Source organism: Schistocerca cancellata, chromosome 9 (assembly GCF_023864275.1).
Source record: "Schistocerca cancellata isolate TAMUIC-IGC-003103 chromosome 9, iqSchCanc2.1, whole genome shotgun sequence".
Classification (NCBI taxonomy): domain Eukaryota; kingdom Metazoa; phylum Arthropoda; class Insecta; order Orthoptera; family Acrididae; genus Schistocerca; species Schistocerca cancellata.
Window position 1 is genome coordinate 142,327,979 of NC_064634.1, and position 16,774 is coordinate 142,344,752.

Consider the following 16,774-nt stretch of genomic DNA (forward strand, 5'->3'; position numbering starts at 1 on the left):
TGGTGAGCAAGGTGTATGAAACAGGCGAAATACCCTCAGACTTCAAGAAGAATATAATAATTCCAATCCCAAAGAAAGCAGGTGTTGACAGATGTGAAAATTACCGAACAATCAGTTTAATAAGCCACAGCTGCAAAATACTAACATGAATTCTTTACAGACGAACGGAAAAACTAGTAGAAGCCGACCTCGGAGAAGATCAGTTTGGATTCCGTAGAAGTACTGGAACACGTGAGGCAATACTGACCTTACGTCTTATCTTAGAAGAAATATTAAGGAAAGGCAAACCTACGTTTCTAGCATTTGTAGACTTAGAGAAAGCTTTTGACAATGTTGACTGGAATACTCTCTTTCAAATTCTAAAGGTGGCAGGGGTAAAATACAGGGAGCGAAAGGCTATTTACAATTTGTACAGAAACCAGATGGCAGTTATAAGAGTCGAGGGACATGAAAGGGAAGCAGTGGTTGGGAAGGGAGTAAGACAGGGCTGTAGCCTCTCCCCGATGTTATTCAATCTGTATATTGAGCAAGCAGTAAAGGAAACAAAAGAAAAATTTGGAGTAGGTATTAAAATCCATGGAGAAGAAATAAAAACTTTGAGGTTCACTGATGACATTGTAATTCTGTCAGAGACAGCAAAGGACTTGGAAGAGCAGTTGAACGGAATGGATGGTGTCTTGAAGGGAGGATATAAGATGAACATCAACAAAAGCAAAACGAGGATAATGGAATGTAGTCGTATTAAGTCGGGTGATGTTGAGGGTATTAGATTAGGAAATGAGACACTTAAAGTAGTAAAGGAGTTTTGCTATTTGGGGAGTAAAATAACTGTGATGGTAGAGAGGACATAAAATGTAGACTGGCAATGGCAAGGAAAGCGTTTCTGAAGAAGAGAAATTTGTTAACATCGAGTATAGATTTGTCAGGAAGTCGTTTCTGAAAGTATTTGTATGGAGTGTAGCCATGTATGGAAGTGAAACATGGACGATAAATAGTTTGGACAAGAAGAGAATAGAAGCTTTCGAAATGTGGTGCTTCAGAAGAATGCTGAAGATTAGATGGGTAGATCACATAACTAATGAGGAAGTATTGAATAGGATTGGGGAGAAGAGAAGTTTGTGGCACAACTTGACCAGAAGAAGGGATCGGTTGGTAGGACATGTTCTGAGGCATCAAGGGATCACCAATTTAGTATTGGAGGGCAGCGTGGAGGGTAAAAATCGTAGGGGGAGACCAAGAGATGAATACACTAAGCAGATTCAGAAGGATGTAGGTTGCAGTAGGTACTGGGAGATGAAGAAGCTTGCACAGGATAGAGTACCATGTAGAGCTGCATCAAACCAGTCTCAGGACTGAAGACCACAACAACAACAACAACAACAACAACAACAACTGTGAACCTTGTGGTCAGGTTTTTACTGCTCATAGATGTTCAACAGTAAACAGAATGTGGGGCTGGGTTCTGGCTAGGGGTTAGGAAACTTTTCTGTATTGATGCAGATGGAAGGAGCAATGATCCATGGTGGTGGCCAAGAAACAGCTGGACCACTCTGTTGCTGAGCATGTGTCCAATACGACTTTCTTCATTTCAATGACTGCTTCACACACTGTGCCATCTGGATCCTTCCCACCAACACTAACTTTTTTTTAATTGTGCTGGTGGGAACTCTCCCCATGATATATCCTATGTTCCCATAACCCACCAGGTCTCAAACTTTGTTAATCATTGTCTTTACCTGTCTAGCTCCTTCCCTGTTCCCATTTCAGCACTACACAGCCCTCTATTCCACCAAAGCATACAATCTTTTTACTTCTCTCCTTTTGTACTACTCCCCCCTCCCTCTCCCCCAACCTCCAACTAACCTCCCGACTGCACCTAACTGCCTTATCCTCTCTCCACCTGTCTCTGCACACTCTCACAGCATCCACACCCCTGCTGTGCTATCCCTTCCCCTCCCCACCCCAGCCTCCTCCATTCTTGCAAGAAGTACACAGTCAACTGTAGCACAGTTTACTAGTTTGCCCATCCCATCATGCACTGCTGCTTGCAGTCTGGCTTCTGCTGCCAGAGACTGTGGTCGTGTGTGTGTGTGTGTGTGTGTGTGTGTGTGTGTGTGTGTGTGTGTGTGTGTGTGTTGTCTATTTTTGACAAAGGCCTTGTTGGCCAAAAGCTCACTTTCCCGACAGTTTTTGTAATGCCTATCTGCGACTCAGCATCTCCACTGTATGGTGAGTAGCAACTATCATTTCATAATATTGTTACATTCCATCTGGATTTTCTATTGTTTAAGAAATGTATAAACAACATAAAGACCCCATTAACAATAATAATTAATGAGTATTTCAGATCTGGCTGCTTTCCTGAATACCTGAAACAAGCTAAAGTAATACCAATACTAAAAATGATGATGCAGAAAATGAAGAAAACCACTGGCCAATTTCTTTATTATCTTGCATTTCCAAAAGAATAGAATCTGCAATGAAAAACAGAGTACTGAAGTGCTTCAATAAATACAACCATGTCTGCAATGAACAATTCAGTTTCAAGCCCACAAGAAGTACACAGTCAACTGTAGCACAGTTTACTAAAGTTTTACTCAAAGCACTACACAAGGATGAGAATGCAACAGACAAAATATGCATTCGACACACTGACCACCAAATTTTACAACACAAATGTCATATACAAGATATATTAATACAGATGGCCCCCAGGGAAGTTTATAGGGTCCAGTTCTCTACCCCATATAATTCTTGGAGATGAATGTCTGTTGAAATGGACAGAACATGTGTCAATTTTGGCAAAGAAGCTACCATCAAAATGTTATACCCTGTGAATCCTTACACCAGTGTGCAGCATTTCATGCCTCAAAGTAACCTAACTTGGATATTTGCCTTCAATCCTCCAGCAATAATGCTGGGAACATACAGACTATTTTCAAGATACAGAAATGAGCTGTATCAACAGTAACAAACAGTAGTAACTGGGCACACTGTAAAGATTTATTCAAGAAGCTAGAAATTCTGGTAGTTCCATGTGACCACATCTATAACAACACTATGTATATAAGAAAAAATCTTAATCTGTACAGCACAATATATGACCACGGAACCAAATCCAGACAGTGTTTACATATAAACAGAAGAAACAAGTCAAAAACTCAAAAATTGTGTACTATATTATAAAATTAAATTAAACAATAGACTGCCACAAAAAATAAAAGATGTAAGTGTTACCAACACCTTTAGCCAAAGCCTAAAAAGATATTTATGAAAAATAGTTACTACACTGTAAATGAATATTTAAAATAACTATAGAATTGTAACTTAATGATTGTGAACATTGTACTATGTAACAATTTATGATATGATTAGAAAAGTAGAACTAAGCATAGAAGCTATAAATACTGCAAGAGGAATATTTATTTTAATCATAAATATGGTACAAACATTTGATGACAACCATACAATGTATATTGTTCCACAGATGATTAAATAAATAAATACAGCAATAATCAGACTAATACAGTATTTAGAAATGTAGAGGTCTTCACCTGTTACTGTTTCACTCAACCAACTGAGCCAAAAATTTCCATGAACAAAGGTTTTATATGAGGAAATACTTTAGGACTCCTGCCATTTCAAAATACTTCACCATTTCATGGTAATAGTCAATTCAATAATTTTCATTGTCATTAACAATGTGTGAGGAGTTGATCCATTGTTTTCATTGAGAACAATGCACAAATAGACACTCAAGAAAGAAAAGCTGCAAATATTGCACTTAAGTTCAATCATCAGTGATTATATCCTTCACAAACTGTTCCAAAAAGTCACAGAAAAGTTAAACAAAAATAGAAATGACATATGGTTACAGCCTTTTAGTGTTCCTCGAATGATGTTAATAACTGTGAAAAATATTCTTTTTGCCCATATGAAGGATGGGTAACCAGCTAGTTGACAATAATAATGTACACTGAAGCACCAAAGACACTTGTATAGGCATACATATTCAAATACAGAGACACATAAACAGGCAGAATATAGCACTGTGGTCGGCAACACCTATATAAGAGAACATGTGTCTGGTGCAGTTGTTAGATCAGTTACTGCTGCTGCAATGGCAGGTTATCAAGATTTAAGTGAGTTTGAATGTGGCGTTATAGTTAGCACACGAGCGATGGGACATAGCATCTCTGAGGTAGCAATGAAGTGGGAATTTTCCTGTATAACCATTCCATGAGTGTACTGTGAATACCAAGAATCTGGTAAAACATCAGATCTCTGACATCGCTGCAACTGGAAAAGGATCCTGCAAGAACGGGACCAATGACAACTGAAGAGAATTGTTCAGTATGATAGGAGTGCAACCCTTCTGTAAATTGCTGCAGATTCCAATGCTGGGCCATCAACAAGTGTCAGCGTGTGAACCATTCAATGAAACATCATCAATATGGGCTTTCGGAGCTGAAGGCCCACTTTTGTACCATTGATGACTGCACAACACAAAGCTTTATGCCTCACCTGGTCCCATTGACACTAACATTGGACTGTTGATGACTGGAAACATGTTGCCTGGCCTGATGAGTCTTGTTTAACATTGTATTGAGTGGATGGATGTGTACAGTTATGGAGACAACCTCACGAATCCTTAGACCCTGCATGTCAGCAGGGGACTGTTCAAGCTGGTGGAGACTCTGTAATGGTGTGGGGCATCTGCAGTTGAAGTGACATGGGATCCCTGATATGTCTAGACATGACTCTGACAGCTGACACATACGTAAGCATCCTGTCTGATCACCTTCATCGATTCATATCCATTGTGCATTTTGATGGACTTGGGCAATTCCAGCTGGAAATGTGACACCCCACATGTCCAGAATTGCTACAGAGTGGCTCCATTAACACTCTTCTGAGTTTAAACACTTCTTCTGTTCACCAATTTCCCTAGACATGAACATTATTGAGCACATGTGGGATGCCTTGCACTGTGCTGTTCAGAAGAGATCTCCACCCTCTTGTACTCTTACGGATTTATGGACAGTCCTGCAGAATTCATGGTGCCAGTTCCCAACAGCACTACTTCAGACATTAGTCAAGTCCATGCCACATCATGTTGTGGCACTTCTGCATGCTCACACAGGCCCTGCATGATATCAGACAGGTGTACCCATTTCTTTGGATCTTCGGTGTAGAATATTTCATGTTATTTCAAAATACTTTTTTGGGGACTACAACAAGCTTCTGATTTCATTTAGAATTCTAACACTAGTTCTATGAAATGAGTGCTCATTTTCAGAGAGTTTAGAGGAGAATGCTGGTGAACTTTCAACTGAAGGAAAATCTGAAGGTCAGGTTCTGCCATTGCAATGTTCATCAACAACTGACAGGCTGCACTTGTCACAGCAAATGCAGAAGAGTAAGTATCATCTGGTGCTACCTTTGCTTGCTCCTCCTCTCCACATCAACCTGAAATTCTAGCAGATGGTTTCCCTGTGCAATGTTGTCCATGCTGAGTACTTAGCTTCCTGAAAAGTTGCGATAGGACATTTGGACTTGGATCTGAAGATGTACGCTGTTCTTCCTGCACAAGATATACCAAGTTATGCCCAAATTAAATTCCAGGAATTTAAGGAGATGGAACCTGGACAAACTGAAAGAACCAGAGGTTGTAGATATTTTCCGTGGATGCCTTTGGGAATGTTTGACAAGAATAGGGGAAAGGAACACAGTAGGAGAAGAGTGGGTACCTTTGCGAGATGAAATAGTGAAGGCAGCAGAGGATTGTATTGTATTGTATTTTTTATTAGTCCTGTTGTCTACGTAGCAGCTTATGCATAAGACACTGGACAAGTCAAGTTATAAATATACAGGCTGAAAGTCATTTCAAGGCATACACATTTAAGGTTACAATAATACACTTTATGCGTAAGTATTTATATAACACATTTCATAAATTTAAATATTCTTCAATGGAGTAAAAGCAGTGATGCTGTAAATATGACTTTAGAGATTTTCCAAATGTATTGACCTCTGTGATAGCTTTTTTGTTTTCAGGAAGTTTGTTATAAAGCTTAACTCCCATGTGAAAAGTAACTTTTTGGCACAGTGCTGTGCTGATTTGAGTCATATGTAAGTTTCTGTTTTGTCTGGTAAAGTGATCATGTAAATCACAGTTTTTTTGCAGTCTCCAGTACTTACCTATTACATTTAATTTAAAGAACAAAAGGGTTTCCATAATGTACACACATGGTAATGGAGGAATACCAGATTTCTTAAACAGGGGTTTACAAGAGTCTCTAGGCTTGCACCCAAACAAGATTCTAATGGCCCTTTTTTGTTGTTTAAAAGTGCTATTAGCTGTTTTAGTGTTTCCACAGAAGGTGACCCCATATCTAAGACGAGAATGAAAGTATGCATGATATGCATTCAATACTGTTTTCTCACTACAGCATGATTTTAATGAACAAAGAAGGTAACATGTTTGGCTCAGTTGTGCATTGAGATATTCAATATGCTTATTTCATCTGATGTTACTCTGCAGCCAAAGTCCTAAGAATTTGGTTTCAGTATTGTTACCAACTGGTTCGTCATTGATAGAGACTGATGGGATAAACATGTCCTTGTTAGGAACATTGTGGAATTTTAGAGCAATGGTTTTCTTACTGTTTATTACAAGCTGATTACTCTGTGCCCAGCTGGTAAGTTGTTTCGTGACCGCATTTACTGTCTGCTGTAATTGTTCATCGTCGTCTCCTTTTAGTAGAATCATGGTGTCATCTGCAAATATGATTGTTTTGTGTGCATCAACATTTAAACTTAGATGATTTATGTACAGAAGAAACAGAAGGGGTCCCATTACTGATCCTTGGGGTACACTACATTTAATTTGTTTATAGTCAGATAAGTGATTATATACAGTTTTTAGTTCAATATTTGTGTGCATGATGCACGCTGCCTGGTTACGATTAGTCAGGAGGGAACTGATCCACTTGCTGGACAGACTTCGAATACCATATCTTTCAAGCTTTGATAGCAGAATTTTATGGTCCATCATGTCCAAGCTTTTGACAAGTCAATAAATACTCCTATTGTTTCCTGTTTTTTGTCTATCAGGTTTAGGATGGAACTGATGCACTCATAGACAGCAGTTGTCACTGACCTCTTATTTCTGAATCCATGTTATTCATTACATAGGATGCTGTTTTTATTTATAAATTTCATAAGTTTGTCATATATAACTTTTTCTAGTACTTTAGAGATTCAGGAGGAAATTGTGATGGTTCTGTAGTTATTTACATTGTCTTTATCCCCTTTTTTATGTACAGGAATAATTTTTGATGTTTTCAACATATCGGGGAAAGTGCCTGCCTGAAGTGAGCAGTCACATAAGTGTGTGAGTAATTCAATTAGGTTTGATGCTCTCTTCTTTAACATTGTTGTAGGTATACCATCAATACCTGCCAATTTGTAATTTTTTAGTCCTTTTATTGCTTTAGCTACTTCATCTTGTGAAACAGAACTGATGGTTAAAAAGATGAGGGTTAGTAGAAACCCATGGGTAACACAAGAGATATCGAATTTAATCAATGAAAGGGGAAAGTATAAAAATGCAATAACTGAAACCGGCAAAAGGGAACACAAACTTCTAAAAAATGAGATCGACAGGAAGTGCAAAATGGCTAAGCAGGAATGGCTAGAGGACAAATGTAAGGATGGTGAAGCATATATCTCTAGGGTTAAGATAGATGCTGCCTACAGGAAAATTAGAGAGATCTTTGGAGAAAAGAGAACCACTTGTATGAATATCAAGAGCCTAAGCAAAAAAAAGTGAAAGTAGAAAGGTGGAAAGAGTATATAGAGGGTCTATGCAAGGGAGATGTACTTGAGGGCAATATTATGGAAATGGAAAAGGATGAAGATGAAGATGAGAAGGGAGATATGATACTGCATGAAGAATCTGACAAAGTGCTGAAAGAAGTCAAAACAAGGCACCGGGAGTAAACATGCTGTTAGAGCTATTGGTAGCCTTGTGAGAGCCAGCCATGGCAAAACTCTTCCAGCTAGTGAGTGAAATGTATGAGAAAGGTGAAATACCCTCAGACTTCAAGAAGAATACAATAATTCCAACTCCAAAGAAAGCAGGTGCTGCTGACAAGTGTGAAAATTACCGAACCATCAGTTTGATAACTCATGGTTCCAAAATATTATCATGAATCCTTTACAGAAGAAAGGAAGTTGTCTTCAGGAAAGATCAGTTTGAATTCCGGAGAAATGTAGGAACACAGGAGGCAATACTGACCCTATGGCTTCTCTTAGAAGATAGAAGATAGGTCAAGAAAAGGCAAATGTATTTTTATAGCATTTGTAGACTTTGACAAAAGTTTTTGACAATATTGACTGAAACTCTCTCTTTCAAATTTTTAAGGTTGCAGGGGTAAATTACAGGGAAAGAAAGGCCATTTACAATGTGTACAGAAACCAGATAGCAGTTATAAGAGTCGAGGGGCATAAAAGGGAAGCAGTGGTGGATTTATTATTATTATTATTTCATATGGCTTCAAATTCAGCATCAGATTACATCAGTAATAAAGCATCATATTACGTCTGGTACATTTTGAGATAAAAAATATACTGATTATAAGATAAAACACTGATAATGACAAATGTATATAATATCAAGTCACATAGAATAAAATAATAAGTGATGTATAATTCCATAGGGTGATCATATAGTTGGCATTACTGTACTGCAAGGTGGTAGCTTCAGCAAGGTGGTAGCTTCTCCCTTAATTTCCTTAAAGAACACTCAGTGGTGATGTGCTGTAGCGTCTGTTTGTTGTGTCCACAGTCACAATCAGGTCTCTCAACCATGCCCCATTTATGCAGTGGTGGAGAAGGGAGTGAGGCAAGGTTGTACCCTATTCCTGGTGTTATTCCATCTGTACACTGAGTAAGCAGTAAAGGAAAAAAAAAAATTGGAGTAGAAATTAAAGTCCAAGGAGAAGAAATAAAACTTTGAGGCTTGCCAATGACATTATAATTTTGTCAGAGACAGCAAAGGACTTGGAAGAGCAGTTGAACGGAATGGATAGTGTCTTGAAAGGATGATTAAGATGAACACCAACAAAAGCAAAATGAGGTTCATAGCTGAAATAAATCACGTGATGTTGAGAGAATTAGATAAGGGAATGAGACAGTTAAAGTAGTAGCTATTTGGGAAGCAAAATAACTGATGCTGGTTGAAGTAATGGGGATATAAAATGTAGACTGGCAATGGCAAGAAAAGTGTTTCTGAAGAAGAGAAATTTGTTAACATTGAGTATAGATTTAAGTGTCAGGAAGTCCTTTTTGAAAGTATCTGTATGGAATGTAGCCATGTATGGAAGTGGAACAGGGATGATAAACAGTTTAGAAGAGAACATAAGCTTTTGAAAAGTGGTGCTACAGAAGAATGCTGAAGATTAGATGGGTAGATCACATAACTAATTATGAGGTACTGAATAGAACTGGGGAGAAGATAAATTTGTAGCACAACCTGATTAACAGAAGGGATCAGGACACATTCTGAGGCATCAAGGAATCACAAATTTAGTACTGGAGGGAAATGTGGGGAGGAGGGGAGGTAAAAATTGTAGAAGAAGACCAAGAGATGAATACAGCAAGCACATACAGAAGGATGTAGGCTGCAGTAATTACTCAGAGATGAAGAGGCTTGCCCAGGACAAAGTAGCATGGAGAGCTGCATCAAACCAGTCTTGGGACTGAAGGCCACAACAACAACATGCCCACATATAACTCTTGCAACTAAAGTTGATACAGCATTTACTGGAAAAGGATTTCAGAACTGGACAAAGGCTACTGAAAAATTCAGAACACATGAGAAGAAAGTTGCTCATTCACAGACTTTATTGAGACATATTCAGTTAAAAGCACCTGCCTACTAAATGGAACTATCTCAACTGAAATTTAGCAACAAGAAATGGCTTTAGAATCGCTTCTGATCATTATTAATAGCCTTAAATATCTTATCAGATAAGTATTGGCTGTTATAGGACACAAAAACTTTGAAAGAAACTAAATCGAACTGTTGAACTCCACAGTAAAAGAAAGCTATCTTTCAAACTGATGCTTCAAAGAGGACAAAGTTGCACCTATCCAAAGACACGAAATGAATTAATTGAAATCCTTGGTAAAGAAATTTTGAACTGTATACTTAAAAAGCTGTCTCAGTGAATCCTTCAATTATTCAGTAGTTTGTTATGGCACAGGGGATATTTTAGGCGATGAACAAGGCTATTTTTTTTTTTTTTTTGTGGTAAGATGTGATGACAATTTAGATCACCGCTAAAGTTTTTTTGAGGTTCTATAAAACACATTATGTATGTGGAGCAGACATAGCTGCACTCACTTATGATGTTCTTGTTAAATTTCAACTACCTACACTGATGAACCAAAACATTATGACCACTACCCACCAAGAGCTCGAATGCCTCCTGGTCGTGTTACGGGCATATGACACAGTAAGGAAAGAATGTAAGCAGAAGAGAGATGAATGGGCAGGCACTATAGCAAAGATATGGGCTGCAAATGCAACAATCCACTGATATAAGCAGTTTTGACAAAGGTCATATTGTTATGCCCCTGAGGCTAAAAATGAGAATCTCTAAGAAGGTGAAGCTGGTCACCTGTTGGCATATTACTGTCATGAGAATCTACAGAAAATGGTTGAAGGATGATAAAATAACAAATAGGCCATATGGTATTGGACGACCTTGTTTCATCACAAAATGTAGAGGTCAGAGAATCCTGAAGCATTACATGAACAGACTAATGTAATTTTATGTACAAATATAACATCGCAAAAATGATGAACAGCATAAAAATGAATTGTAGTTATAATTTCATAAATAACATTTCAAAGATATAGCAGCAGTGAGCCTGGGGCTGATTGCAATCAATTATAATACTTGTTTTTCACTTGTACTTGACATATTGAAGTTTTAGTCTGCTGTGAGTTGTGCATGGTTAGCCAAATGGTAAGGTGACTGGTGCAATAAGTGGAAAATACAGGTTCCAGTCCCGGTCAGGCACAAATTTTCATCCCATTCTACAACTGATGATAGTCCTTATTTGCAACTGCAGATTCATTTGATGTGTTTCATAATGGCTGTGGTCACTGCAGCATCTAGCATCTATTCTTTTGGACATGCATGCATGTCCAAAGGAACTTTGCATCATAATCAGAATAACACAGACACTGCAACATCGCATTTATCTACCAATATCAGACAAGCAACTTTCAAGTACAGGAAAGTACATAATGGTAGAGAAGTCACACATGAACTAGTAAAAGTAAATTATGCCTGTCAGTATTACATAATTGCAGAGGAGCATGTTGCCTCTAGCCCAGAAATGGATTAGGCATAGCACTGATGGGACTGCGAATGCAACAAGTAGCAATTAAAACTAACAGACTCTTCAAAAGCTGAGAGTAATATTTACCAAAAGCTGCTTCATGCAAACAGAATGTGAAATACATAATTTGATTCTGTTACTTATATTTATTCCAGTTGTGTATCACTGGCTAAAATAGGACACCTTTTTTGTTCAGCTGCAAACACAGACCTAATGTACAAATGTAATTACAAAATTGGATGAGAGCCATAATTAACAAACATACCCCTGCTGGTACATGGAATCCAGAAAGAACAGCATCATGTGCCAGTATCCTCCCAATTCCCACAGAAATTGGATTGAGACGAAATGTCTCCTTTAAGGCAGCCTTTGTATAGGATGCCTGATTAAGCACTTGTGAAGTTACAGGAGTACTCTTTTCTGGAAGAAGTTTCAGTGCCTCTTGATGCATGAGCTTCTGGCTTTCTGGGTTCATAGCCAGATGGTACAGGGCAAATGATGATGTATAAGATGTCTGTAAGAAAAAGAAATGTTGTGTTAAGAAATTCTCATCATTCCTTAGCAGAATTTACATAGTTAATTTTTCTCATAGAAATACATATGTCTTCGCTTATTATAAATTTATGCTGTTGGTAACATATTCAAGACAATTATAATGATTATCACAATCATGTCCATTAACAGAGGTAGTCACTTATTTCTAAAAATAATAGACCACAGCTAACTGTGTCATGTGCCACTGATTAAATGATCATATGTTATTAGTTTCACAAGCATTTGTCTGCCTCCATTACTTGTCATTATATCGGATTTGTAGGTAATATGTTCTTATCAGTGTTACTCCCAAATAAAGCTGCAGTTCTCCTACATGCCCATAGAGTTTAATAGCATGAGTCAATTTCTTCTTGATATGTTTTTAGTTTGTTCTCTAGCTTTCAGTATACAAAATATAAACACTAAAATAATTACTGAAATCTCTAAAATAGTCTTTTACTAAGTAATATAAAATGCCCATGATGGGAACGGGGTGGGGAGCTGGGGGAGGGGGGGGGGGATAAGCAGCACAGAGGTTGTTTGAAATCCACCACCTTGACATCTTCAAGAAAAGTAAAGAGAGTAAATAAGTGAAAACTGAAGATTTTTTTCTTTGTGCATGGGGGGTTGGAGAGAGGGTGGTCAGGGCAGTGGGGGTGGGGGGTGAAGGTGGATGTCATGCAACAGTGGAACAAAAGCAGGCCACAATGTACAATACAATGTGGAATTATCAATAGACTAAAGATAAATTACTACAAAAATTAGCAGAAACAGTCTTGAAACCAATAAGTATATCCACGTACTATGCACACAAATAACTTTGCACTTTTATAATGAATGCTGGGAGCATAAGCATGGCTAGCACATGGGCTGCTGCAGTAATGGTGAGGGTAGGAGGGATTAGCGGGAGTGGGGTGGAGGCAGGGGTGATAGCCCCATGTCCTCCTCACAGGGCAGGCAGCACACTGGACTCAATATTGCTCTCGCAATGCCTATGGCAATGCTAAATTGCTACACCACACTGTATTGTTTCCTAACTTTGGTTGGCAATAAGTCAAACTTACACCAATTGCTCCACTTCCAGTAACGTGGCAAATTATTTTGTGAATACAATGGGGCATCGAACATGATCATTGACTATCTAATTAATATGATGAGCTAATCACCAAGCCTTGGCAGGAGAGCACACAGTTAAAGGTATTAACAGTTTCTAATTTTCAGAGCCAATGGCTCTTTTTTCTGGCAGAAGGGTTGAAGAGGATGGAAGAGGGCTTAAGGAAAGGCAACCCTGGGGTTCTGGGCAACTTTTCTGAATGCTATCACTTTTCCTAACCTCATCAGCACTTTTCCGTAACCCTTGTTACATCCCTTCAACTCTTCTGCCAGAAGAAGGAGCCACTGGCTCTGAAAGCTTGCAGACTTTAATTCCTTTATATGTTTGTTCTCCTGCTACTGCCTGGATATTAGATTTTTTATCCATCCAATTACATCATATTTTCAAAACCTGATTATTCTCATTGATTATTAAGAGAATAATGCTATTCTGATCTTATTGCCAAAGTATGATTTACACTTTCAACAGATTTTTGTACAATCTCACAAATTATTTGTGCTTACTGTGTCCATTCCAGCTAAAATCATGTCAACTGCCATCCCTACAATATCCTTATGGCTTAAATCAGGTGATAAGAGATACTGTTCTAGAAGAGATGCCTGATGTCCATCATTTCGCTTCCATCCTTTTTCCATAGCTGTAGCTTTCTGTGATACCAGCTCCAATGCAACACTGAAATAAAACACCATATTTAGAAAATTAAAAAGAAGAATTTCCTTTTTTATTGCAACTTTCTTAGCTCCACATCACAAGCAAGATTTACCTCATTTACACAATAGCTTTTGAAGAACCTACTGCACACAAATTTCAGATTTCCAGAATGATGTGGCTACAGTGTAGGTATACTGTGTTGTCAAAAGTCCCTAGGAACACTGTTTCTTGTTAGAATCTGTCTACAGAATGTTCTAATTACATTTGTCACATTTTTTGCACTAAATTCAAGTTGGGCGTTCAAGATAGGAAGATAAAAGTTTCAATGACCACTATTAGAGATATTATTGTGAATTGAAATTTTTAGGGACACCCTAAACTCACATAATATTTTCATGATCCTATATAAATAACTAATAGAGAACACTGAACTCTAAAGCACATTTTTCAAATGGACCATTAGACTTCCTGGAACTACCACTACAGCTCAAATGCAGATTTTAGTGACAGGCTGATCTGCTGAATTACTTTAGACTGGTGCAATGACATATTTGGTCAATAGAGCTATAGGAGAGGGTTTTATGAAACATTGATTTAGAAGATATTGAATGACCTTCAAACAATGGAAACTCCAGGTAGGAATATCAAGAATATAGGAAAAGATAGGTTGCTATTTACCTAAAGATAACACACTAAGTTGAAGACAGGTACAACTAACAGACACTCATACCTAAGCTTTCTGCCACAGCCTTTGTCGAAAAAGGAGAAACTCACATATTTCACACCTCACACATACAAGACTGCCAGCTCCAGCAGCTTGGACCACAATGCATTATTTTTGTATGTCCATCCTTCTGACTGGAGGTTTGGGGGACTTCGGCCATTCACTTACATAATAAAATGGAACATCTACGGCAATCATTATGATATTATTTATTATATGACTACCAGTTTCAGTACATCATCTTCAGCTCTTAACCAATGGTAGTTGATGGTTGGAGACACAACATCATTGTTACAGTTAGTCAGCAAAAACCAGTTCATAGATGTTGGCTACTGATGGAATTGTGTATATGATTGGAGTTAACACTGTCAGCATAAGTTAAGGCCTAAAGATCGTGTACTGAAGCACTGAACTGGTATCCACATAATAAATAACATTGATAGGACTGCTGTAAGTGTTCCATTTCATTACATACAATGGATTGTGTCCGGAGCTGCGGAGTTGGCAGTCATGTGTGCATGAGGTGTGCTTGCTTGTGTGAGTGAATGGTGTGTGTTTCTCTTTCTCTGATGAATGCTGTGGCCAAAAACTTATGTGTGTCTTTTAATTATGACTGTTGCAACTTAGCATGTTATCTTTGTGATGAGTAGCAGTCTATCTTTTCCTACATTGTTAGTGATACTCAGGTCATTCTTCAGAAAGTGTGGAAACAAATTCAACAATCAATATGTCAGATCTTCTACATCTACATACATAGTTCACAAACTGTTCAAAACTGCATATGAGAGAGTATTTAGTATTGTACCCAATATTCAGATTTCTTCCCACTCCAATTGTGTATGGTGCACAGTAAAAGTGACTACTTAAAAGCTCCTGTGCTTGCCATAATTAGTCTAATATTCTCTTCACAGGCCCTATAGGGAGAACACATTTGTTTCTTGGTTTCTCACTTAGTACTGGTTCTTAGAACCTTAGAAGTAAGGTTCTGGTAGAACCATAGTCAGGTTGCATCTATTTTTGAGCATCTGTCAATTCAGCTGTTCTGACATTTCCATGACACTATTTGCTGAGTCAAACAAATCTGTGATCATGTGTGCTAGTCTTCTTTGAATATGTTCAGTTATCCCTGTTAGTTCTATCTGGTATGGATCTCACACACTTAAGCAACATTTTAATTGAATGCACAAGTGTTTTGTAAGCCATCTCCCTTGTATACAGACTGCATCTTCCTAGTATCCTGCCATGAACTGAAGCCTGACACCTGTTTTATTAACAGTTGAATACACATCATCATTTAATTCACATCTACACGGACTGTTACATCCAGATATTTGTATGAATTGACTGATTCCTGCTGATAATCACTAACATTACAGTCATAAGATATCATCTTTCTGCATTTTGTAAAATTCACAATTTTGTGTTTCTTAACATTTAATGTATTTACTCTACTTGGAAATCTTATCAAGATCTCAAATGACATTTGTGAATAGCAACGAAATCCTACATTTTTATCATACTCATAGATTAGTCACCAATGGTGGTCATGTATTCTGTGGAGAAAAGGATTCAATAACATCTAGCGAGATTATAATAGATTCTGAATGTGAATTAATCTGGGTGAAGTTAAGCATCAAAGGTGAGTCAAAAATGGTAATGAGATCCTTTTATAGGCCACGTGTGTCAGCAGCTGTAGTGGTAGAGCACTTCAGAGAGAACTTGCAGAATTTAGTGAATACGTTTCCTGATCACACAGTTGTAATGGGAGTGACTTCAGCTTTTCAGTTGTAGACTGGGATGGTCATGCTTCAGAACTGGTGCCAGAGACAGGGACTGTGTGACATTATTCTGAATGTCCTGTCCAAAAATACTTTGAGCTGATAGAGAATCAACTCATGAAGGTAAAGTCTCAGATCTCTTAGCAACAAACAGATCTGAACTCCTCAAACTAGTTAATGCAGAGAAGAGTATCAGTGATCATGAGGCTATGATGAGTCATTACAAGGAATGTTAAGAAAGGCAGGTAAAGGTTTTTGCTTAGCAAGAGTTATGGATATAAATTGTGGAATATTTGAGTACTCAACATCAAATATTTGGTGCTCAGGGTGTTGGTGTGGAGAACAAAAGGAAAGATTTTGAAAGCATTGTTCAATATGCCTTAGACAAGTATGTTCTGAGCAAGGTCTTAAGGGATGGAAAAGACCCACTGTCATGTTATGGTCTTGTTATAAAACTGCTACATAAACAAAGAGACCTTCCTCATGAATTGAAGAGAAGTCAAAACCTAGCTGACAAACAAAGGCTGAACAAAGTGAAAATGAGCATAAGGAGAG

General features: G+C 38.0%; 1 protein-coding gene across 2 annotated transcripts in view; it reads right to left on the minus strand.

The window, feature by feature from the left end:
- The window catches only part of LOC126100456 (cytochrome P450 302a1, mitochondrial), a 230,022-nt gene that overhangs the window by 38,913 nt on the left and 174,335 nt on the right, over positions 1-16,774 (minus strand). For both annotated transcript variants that reach the window (XM_049911065.1, XM_049911064.1), the window contains exons 6-7: positions 13,570-13,738; positions 11,684-11,932 (exon numbers count right to left, since the gene is read on the minus strand). In XM_049911065.1, coding sequence (XP_049767022.1) covers positions 11,684-11,932; positions 13,570-13,738 — 418 coding nt within the window. The remainder of the gene's footprint in view (positions 1-11,683; positions 11,933-13,569; positions 13,739-16,774) is intronic.